The 9,897-nt window shown below is 39.2% G+C and overlaps 1 protein-coding gene across 1 annotated transcript in view; it reads right to left on the bottom strand.

The window, feature by feature from the left end:
* Window positions 1–9,691, bottom strand: part of LOC103808011 (consortin-like) — a 10,676-nt gene extending 985 nt beyond the window's left edge. Inside the window, exons 1-2 of the mRNA XM_009080765.1 lie at window positions 8,789–9,691; window positions 896–1,031 (exon numbers count right to left, since the gene is read on the bottom strand). Coding sequence (XP_009079013.1) covers window positions 896–1,031; window positions 8,789–9,691 — 1,039 coding nt within the window. The remainder of the gene's footprint in view (window positions 1–895; window positions 1,032–8,788) is intronic.
* Between the last annotated feature and the right edge of the window lie 206 nt (window positions 9,692–9,897).

The raw sequence follows: 9,897 nt of genomic DNA, 5'->3' as shown, positions 1-9,897 counted from the left end.
CAGTTCAGTTCTATGTCCTTCTTATGTCAGGGGCACTAGAACTGTATGCAGTACTCCAGATGGGGTCTCACAAGAGCAGAGGGGGGACCTCCTTTGACCTGATGCCCATACTCTTTTTGGTGCAGCCCAAGGACACAGTTGGCTTTCTGGGCTGCGAGCGCACACTGCTGGCTTATGGTGAGGTTTTCATCAAGCATCACCCCCAAGTCTTTCTCTGCAGGGCTGCTCTCAATCACTTCTCCACCCAAGTACTTCCATTAGCAACCAAAAGTATTTTTCCTAATCCCTTTATTTGAATAATAGAGATCTTAAACTCCCCCAAAAGCATAACAAAATAATAAATGGTATTTCTCAAGAGCCTATTTAGCTGCTCAAAGAGGTGGTAAGGTGTAAAGCCCAATTTAATGAGAGCTAGCAAATATATATGGATATTAAATCATAAAGCAAGGTTAATATCTGACTCAATCCCATGGTCTACTAAAAAGGGTTGGAAAGCTGCCAGTGGACAAAGCACAATAGACTTGTTTCTGTTGCATCCGTCATTATCTACATGGTAAATGGATTTAGGGAGAAAGCCTACACCTACTACCTCTAAGCTCCAAACATTAATGAAAGGACTTCTATTAGCTGTCACTTGCGAATAATTCAGCCAGAGGAAAAACATTGTGACTTCATCCTCAACCAAGCTTTAAAACAGAAGTGTGCTTATTGTATCCTTCCGTGGTCTTGTCACCCAAAGCTAATACAGATTAATAATCTTTGATCAATCACCTTCACTTACCAATTAAGTTTTTAAACCCCAAGACAGTATGCCTGCTTTGCTCTTGTGAACAAAAAAGACTGATATCATTCGCACCCCAAGCATATAACCCATGAATTAACAGCTTCAAATTACCTTGATCTAATGTGTCTTCCATTTCCTGGAATCGCACTCTTCTCTTTGTTTGCCTTTGCTGGGCTTGAGCAATTGCTTTTCTGTCCCTGTCATCTCTCTTCTTTAGTATAGACACCAATCCTTCCGCTGGGGCAATCTATCAGGAAAGTCAGTGAATGGCACAAGAGATGTGAGAAATCAAAGCATGAGATCTATTTAACACTGACTTAGGGAGAGAATGACCTATACAGGTAATAAATGGTTTTCACTCTACTTCTCTCAAACACTGCAGCACTTGTGAAACCTCGGTCTTGAAGACAAATTCCTTAACACACAGGACAGCTGCAGTATCATTATGCTGTTTACTGACACTGCTTGACCTTAATAGTTATCAAAGTTAAATACGCACACATTTTTGAACACACTGTTTAGATCATACTTTGTGTTCACTGCAGCAGTTCCTTTGCAAGCTCACACAGGTTGGGACAGTGGTGAGAAGGATTTGTGTCAAAAACACTATCATCAGAGGGCAATAAGAAGTCAATGACACACTGCTGCTGCCTCTCCAAAGATATAGTACTCCAGAGACCATCAAATGCTTATTGTGAGATTAATTTTCCAGCACTGCAATTGGCTCCCCAGGGTGGTGGACAAGCAGCTACAGCCAGGCTACAAAACCAGAGAGAGATAACACCAGGGAAAAAGAAAGCTTCAATGTTCTGGATAGATTCCAGCTCCACATTGTAATAAGCTCTCTGGATACAGCAGCAGTTCAAAAATCCTTCCCTACAGGCTGGTCAACCAAATGGCTTGCACAAACAGTGATACAGTCAACAAGTCAATAAACCGAAACTTCTCCTTTCTTTGCCGTAGCATTTGGATTAGTTGCAAGAGTATATGCAAGAAGCCATACAGGGATATCACACCAGCCTGAGCAGTCTGTAACTTCCAGTTATTAGAGAAAAGAAAGTAGGTGAAGTATCAGCAGAAAAATGCTTTCCTAAGCAAGCAGTTCCTGGTGTGCTAGAAATAAACAGAAATTAAAATAGGAAGTGTGTTTAGACATGCCCTTTTTTATCTTGTGAGCATCTTTCCCTCAAAAAAAGTCTCAAGGATTTCTTCCTAAATCTTAGGAGTACTTTCTAAAACATTCTGTAGATCAGCAGTAACATTTGTTAAATTGAAGAGTAATACATACAGATTCATGCTACAGATGAAACACATCACATTTACAACTGAGTTTGCAACTCATCTATTAGATGACCCCAAATGCCTGTAATTTTCACAAAAGGTCAAAAAAAGCAACTTTCCAAGTAACACTGCAGTTGCAGACAACTGACTGTTTAACTTTCCCCATAATATAATTAGAAGATCACCCATAAAAACTCTTTCAAATTGCCGTTTCAAGAGCTGTAGAAAACCAGAAAACAAGTGACTTCATAACTTACGCCCTTAAACTTGCTTCATGCTACCAGCTTACATAATGCATCGATGCACGCTGTAGTCACAGACATGGTGCACTGAGCACAGCACAGAGCACAATCCAATAGGCACTGGATCAACTTTGGCTTTGTAACATTTTAACTGGTAAATGGCAATTACACTTGTAGGTCCTTGGCAGTATTTTACAGCCCTCAAATGGACAAATAATGTTACCCTGAACAACTCAGAGAGCTGGACACTGTGGATGTATGCTTACAGTCTAATAATTTTTCCCAAAATCACAAATGAGAGGATAAAACTGATCTCTGCCACACTATCACTTTTGATACTCACTTTCCCTTTTGATTATCTGCTCAAGAGCTTGAATCAATTATTTAATGAAACAATGAAGCACTTGGAAGGTAGTGTGGAGTGTGGGAGTGATGGAAATAAATTGTTTAAGTCAACATACAGAGACCACTATTTGGCACGAATGAACCACAAATAATAGTTTACAAGTGTCTCATCACAACAGATGAGTGAACTGAAATGAAGCTTCTACTGGTAATGTTAAATTAGCCTTGCAGAACTGCCATGAAAATTTATCAGGCCAGAAGGAAAATCAACACTTATGCTTCCTTTGTGTGACAAGGAAGGGTGATCATGCAGGAGTGCTTTAATTTGACTCATTTATTTGGGAGGGTGGAGATAAAATTATGTCCTTTAGAAGAGCAGATTATTTTAAGCTTCCATGTACAGCACTGCTTCCATGAAGAGGATCAATGGCTCCTCCCACAGCAGGCTAGCTGTCTCCTGGCACGCTCCTTCGCAAGTGGCTCGGACTGCACTAGGTGAGAATGCCACCCAGGACCAGCAGGGCATTCATACCAAGCTGCCCTGAGATTAGGTGTGTGGTCTGTTCTGCAGGTCATCATTTCAAACTGAGACCCTTCATTTTGTCTGTTGGCTCCTGGTAGTTTTTTAATGACCGTGTCATGAACTCCTTCTCCAAGCTTAAAACCAGAGGGTTATCCTTGATAGGATTATGTGGAAATGTGTTTCAGTGATTACAGTTACATAAAAAGCCTGTGGAGGAAAGTCTTGCTACAATGAGGTTTATTTACTTTCCCTGTCAGTCTACATGGGTATGTTTCAGGATTTATGTTAAATGTATAAAGAACTAATTGACACAGAATAGGTTTCTCTATTCTGAACATCTTTTGCTTAAAAAGGGGGAGCAAGTGCTTTTGATTTTGCAATAAAATCAGTATACCTAGTAGTACTTTGCTGTCTCAACAAAAGCCACAGACTGTATCTTGAAAAATGCCCCCATTACGTGATATGTAATTCATACCTAGACCACTTCATCTGCCTTTCAGTTTCACAAGTTATGTAATCAAGGTTTTCTTGTTTTGTTCTGCAATATGCAAAGTGATTATATTAGCTCCATCTCCCATTAATTAAACACCCAAGGAGAATGAGGCAGCTGCCACACAAGACTTCAAATTTTCCATCTCAGTCTTTAGGAGCCAGGAGGAATTTAAAAAGGTGGAATACATTATTTAAATTGGAAGTTAACGAGGGAACTGTGGCTAATACAGCTGACCACAACTCAAGCCTCTGCTTGACTTGAACCACAAGAGGAAAAATGTCAGCTTGCACCAAACTGCACTGCAAACAGCTCAGTGTTGCATAAAGGACTCTTTGAAACACCAAGTATTTTCTTAATCCTAAGCTAGATAATTAACAAAAGATGGTCTTGGAGTGTCTATGTAACTGAGCTTACTCACTCAGCTTTGCTGGCATTCATAAAATCTTCTGACTGGAGCTTTTATAATTACTATACAGGAACTGAAAATATGGTGGCATTTTGACCAACAGTCAAAAAGGAAAGCGGGAATGACCTTTGGTTCACTGAAACTCTGTTAAATATTTTAGCTTTTCTTTTTTCACCACCGTTAACAGAAAGTGATTCTGCTTCAATGGAAAGTTTTAAACTTTCTGGACAAAGTTTAACAACCAAGCTGCAATGTCAGCAAAAATAAGCTCTAATTAAACTACCTGTCCCTTCACTGTTTAAAACAGGATTTGCTAATAAAATATTAAAAATCTTCTTACATTATGCATATTTTCACCAAATATGATGTGCATATATCTTTGTAAACATACTGGACAAAACTATGAAAATAAGGTGTCGTACTTCAGTCTCTCAGAGAAAGCAGATTAAACTTGACTATTAGAATCATTCATAGCATACAGACATAAATAAAACCCCCAAATGAAGGCACTTCAAACTGAGAACTAGGAAGAAAAGTTCCTTGTATGAAGTATTTTGGTCTGAATGCAGAGAACCACTCAAGGAGAAGTTTTCTTTTTGTATTCTTCTGTGGGCTGTATTTCTTATTCAGTTCCTTGGCAAAGGGGTATAATTTTATTTCTAGCAACATGAGATTTTTTTTTAAAGTGGTAATCCATAACTGTACAACAAACCAAGAAAAAGCAAGATTGCCCTGAGTTAAGCTAGAAGCAGCAGACAAACCCTTTTGCTAATAGAATACATTAGATACATGAAGAATATGAGTTTGAAAAGGAGCTAACTTAGCAGTTATTCAGTATTCAGACCACAGCATCAGACTCTAACCATTTTGTCTGCTGACAAAAGTCCTGGGGCTCATTTATACAGCAATAAACAGCTCAGATACCATGCAAGCATTTCATAAGGAAGAACAGCCCTTGCAAACTCAAAATTACAGGACCCAAGTCATACAAGAGAATAGGGGATCCCAACAAGACACTGTCTTCAAATCTAGTACAGATAGGTGGAGACTTCATCTCTTGGTGTACAAACACTGCCAACCAAAAGCTACTACCTTATGTTGTGGTAGAGAGACTCACTCTCTTTTCTTTCTGAAAAAATCTTTTCAAATTATAATTTTCTAATACAAGAAAAAAATTAATATTTTCATTGTTTCCCTGATCGTCACTCAGATAACAAGTTTATGTTAAAAACTTTTATTTCATATGGCAAAATGCAATTTACATCACTGAGGTTACAATTTGTTTCACCACTGCTGTGTCATTTCTTTCTCACAGAAATGATAGCAAAGCTCTCTAAGAAGAGTTTGAACACTTCAGACATCTGTTGCTGCCAAATGCTGACTGTGCTTCAACGCTCTTTGTTAGCTGTATGAATCTTGTTTCTATAAAGTGACAGTGATTTTCCATCATTTGCATGTTGTCATACATGGTTTGTACTACTGGAGAAATACCCAGTAGGACTGTGCAATAGGAAAAGTAGTATTTCAGTTTTGAAGAGTAGAATTCGGTGGACTTTCACTCTTGCAATTACTTATTGCAAAGGATACACTAAAAGCAAGTGACAAAGTAACTAAATTAGAAAAATGCACGAGATGATTTTTGGATCTTAATATTGGGTCAAACAAAACTTTCTAACTGTAAATACATACACAAGTACTTAACCCTTCCCTGTTTTCAATAAATTAATATCACAAGTCCATTGAGGAATATTAATGAAATTTTGTTCCAAAATATATTTTTTGTATCTAGGTTATTTCAAAATTATCTTTACATCTGTCTTCCATTCTAATTTGTTTGTAGCAATTTTGCAAATGCTTAGTCCATGACAAGTTTTATCACAGTCAAAGTGACTTTTTCCCCCCATCGCACTGGTACATTTCATGTGATTCATTTAATTTAATTCATGTATAGTTACCAATGCAATTCCCAGATATTTCTTTAACAACTACTATATGAAAACACTGTCATCTTCTTAGGTTGCCATTGTGTGAACAACACAATTTCAAAGGCTTCAAGAGGATAAGAAAGGAAGAAGTGTTACAGCTGGGTACAAAACATCAGTGGAATCTTATTTTAGCATTAAAACAAAATCACTGAGAGCAAGTTAAGAATGCTGCTTTCTCAGGTTGCCAAACTCTTTCAGTTCCTGATGTCTTCCAGGAAAGCTGCAGATGCTCACCACTTCTGAAAAGCAACCTCTGGGCTAATGGTAGGTGGTAAGATTAACTGGAAAACCAAAACATAAGTGTATAACAAACCAATACAAACTGGTGTGCTGACCTTAAATCACCCTTCTGCACCTAGAAATTTAATGTATTGCAAAACAATCCCAGATGCTGCATATTGCAAACTTTAATTGCTACTGAAGTTAATCCTTCTTTTCTCTGATTTAACCCCTCTGCCTCACACACAACTTGGGCCTCTTGCTACAAATGATTCAAATGGGCTCTCACCAATGCCAGCCAATATTATACCTTATATGGTCATAAAAACTACTCTGGAAAAACACAAGGTACTTTTTCCTCTGCAGAGACTCAATCCTGCTATCAGAGTACTGGTAGTCCTAGAGACAGAAAAGCAAACTAGAAATGAAATGGGATTCCCTGTAAAGCATCATTATTGGTCATGGGGACAATCAATACAAGCATAATTTTTCTAACAGTATCAATATGCTGCTTCCTATCTCATTCTCTAAAACACAAATGGCATAAACATAGCCATGCAGAAATCACAGAATCATAAAATTTTAGGGGTTGGAATGGACCTTACAGATCATCTAGTCACAACCCCCCCTGCCCTGGGCAGGGACATCTCCCACCAGAGCAGGTTGCTCAAGGCCCCATCCAGCCTGGCTTTGAACACCACCAGGATTGGGGCATCCACAGCCCCCCTGGGCAACCTGTGCCAGTGTCCCACCACCCTCACAGGAAAAAGCTTTTTTCTAATATCTAACCTAAACTTCCCCTCCTTCAATTTGAACCTGTTACCCCTTGTCCTATCACTGCAATTCCTGACAAAGAGTCCCTCTCCAGCTCCCCTGTAGCCCCTTCAGATATCAAAAAGTTGCTCTGAGGTCTCCATGTAGACTTCTCTTCTCCAGGCTGAATAGCTCCACCTTCCTCAGCCTGTCCTCATAGGGAAGGTGCTCCAGTCCTCTTAACAACTTCGTGGCCTCCTCTGGACTTGCTCCAACAGTTCCATGTCCTTCTAATGTTGAGGGCACCAGAACTGCACGCAATATTCCAGGTGGGGTCTCACAAGAGACCCCACATATAGCAAATAGCTGCTATAGGATTAATTTAGGATTTATCTATGTGAAACAGAACAGTACTCCACTGTTAAAGCACTGAACTTCCAGTGGGCCCAGAAGAAATCTAACGCTGAGGGATGATACAGAAATTACTCTTCTGTTATACATGTATATGGGCTTAGCACAGACTGTCCACAAAATGCTCTTTTTCATAACCATCCTCTAAGTGAACACAAGCCAATGGATTTAGTGGAAAAGCCTGAATACATGTATGAACAGGTATGTGGCTTTCAACATCTGTGTGTTGTCAAGAGCTTGTGTACAGCTTTGTGCACATGGCTCCCAGTCCTGGTATTTGGTTTGCTTCCAGACAGCCCAAAAATTATGAGAAACATTATCTTGGAAAGGAGACAAGAAGCTGTTTAGGTGGAGATAGGAAAACAAAATAGTCTGTTTCCAGCTCTGGAGATTTTGCCAAACATATAACATCAGCATTGATCCCCAGTATTTGGTTTCCTGCTTGGCTGCTGTCCTTGAGTAATCGTGGGGATTCTTGGTCTCTGTGCATTAATGTCTCTGTATATAGAAGTACTCTGACTTTATTGCCAAGGTTTGTGGCATTGTTAAATACATTAAAAATAGAGATGAACTAAGATACATTTTTACAAGTCTTCCCCCTCCAGCATCTGAAATCACATAATTTCACAATAATCTCATTTTGTCATTTAGAGAAAAAGCTTTTAAGGTCCCATGGCTGCAAATGCAGCAAAACCAGAAGACAAATAAAGCAAAGACGTCATCAGACACTCCAGAAAGTCCCAAAGCAATAAAACTTTGCTATTTTCAGAAGAGCAATTTAGCTTATGAATACCTCATCCTTGTTGTGGCCTATCAGCAATGCTTCAGAATGGTGGGTTCAGGGTTGGAAGCTCTTTCTTAGCTTCGGCTGAACTGTCTAAACTTGGCAAAATTAAAAGCCCATACGTTTATATACAGAGTTTAATACATATGTAGTTCTCACCTATACGGAACAGGCACAAAAAAAGCAAAATTTATTCTATAAATAGAAATTAATCACATTTTGCATCCTAGGCATTATTTAGATCTCTGATGTGAAATTTGATTTAACAGGAGTTGTCAGACCACTCCTAAGAGTCTGTCAGAATGAAAAAAAAAAAGAAAAAAAGGCATTCACACTAATATGCAAACATCAATCTACTTTTTAGAAACACAGAGCACTGCTGGTCAAGAAGGATGCAAACAGGAAATAAACCCCCTTTTTTCTGAATTAACTGAGAACAATTAAATGTGTATGATTCAGATTTGAAAAAGTAATTTTGAATATTTAACACATTTTGAAGTTGGCAATATCTAAAATACTTTGAGATAAACATGAAATATTTTATAGGATTCACAGTATTTACCTCAGCAATCTCTATCCTTCTTGCAAGTTCATCAAGAGAAGAAAAGCTGTCATCTAGTGATAAAGCTTCCAGTGAGTTGTAAGACCCTCGTTCAGGTGAAATATCTGGAACAGTGTCAAAGTCCTCTTGGTTTGCTAAGTTTGCAAATGATTCTTCAGTGTCTATTATGTTACCATTTAAAAATCTGAGAAATAAATCTTCTTGTTCTTCATTATTTACCTTCTCCTCCTGTCCTGCTGCTCTCTGTATTTCCTTGCATACTCGTGAATGGGCAGTAGTCTCATGCTCAGACACTTTATTACACTCAGAGCATATATTTGATGTAGTTCTGTCCCGTGAAGACTTTTCGTCATCGTCATCAGGCTGTATCTGTTGCTGCATTAAACCACTATTTCCAAGCTGGCCACTAGCAACTTTTGAAGAGCCAGCAGCATGTTTTGATCTGAGCAGATTTCTATCAGCTTGCACATCTTTATCAGAAGGAACCAAATCAGTAGACATATAATCAGCATCTGTTAAAACCAAAGCATCTACCATTGGCTCAAGAGGGAGTTTCACTCCAGGCTCCCCAGCCCCTTCTATTTTTTCTGCATCCTTGGAGAGCTGTCTTTCTCTCAGCTGCGAACTGTTATCTTTATCGGCATCCCCAGATGATAAACAGCCCGAAGAAGGCCTGCCCACTGTCCCTGTGGACTGGGTGGGTGGCTCCAATGTTGATTCAGCACTGCAGTGCTGCTCCTCCATGTGGTCCTTTCCTGCAGCTACCCAAAGACTTGCTGCCTCTATTTGTCTCTCAGTTGTGTTTTCACCTGGGGAAACAGTGCTCAGCTGTTTATCTTCTTTCTTTGGTCCAATGCCAGGACAAGTTTCAGTACCTAAGTGCAATAGGAAAAACAGTTCCATGGCTCCAATGTTGATTCAGCACTGCAGTGCTGCTCCTCCATGTGGTCCTTTCCTGCAGCTACCCAAAGACTTGCTGCCTCTATTTGTCTCTCAGTTGTGTTTTCACCTGGGGAAACAGTGCTCAGCTGTTTATCTTCTTTCTTTGGTCCAATGCCAGGACAAGTTTCAGTACCTAAGTGCAATAGGAAAAACAGTTCCATTTAAAT

Source organism: Acanthisitta chloris, unplaced genomic scaffold (genome assembly GCF_000695815.1).
Source record: "Acanthisitta chloris isolate BGI_N310 unplaced genomic scaffold, ASM69581v1 scaffold19298, whole genome shotgun sequence".
NCBI lineage: Eukaryota > Metazoa > Chordata > Aves > Passeriformes > Acanthisittidae > Acanthisitta > Acanthisitta chloris.
This window is presented reverse-complemented; position numbering and strand designations above follow the sequence as displayed.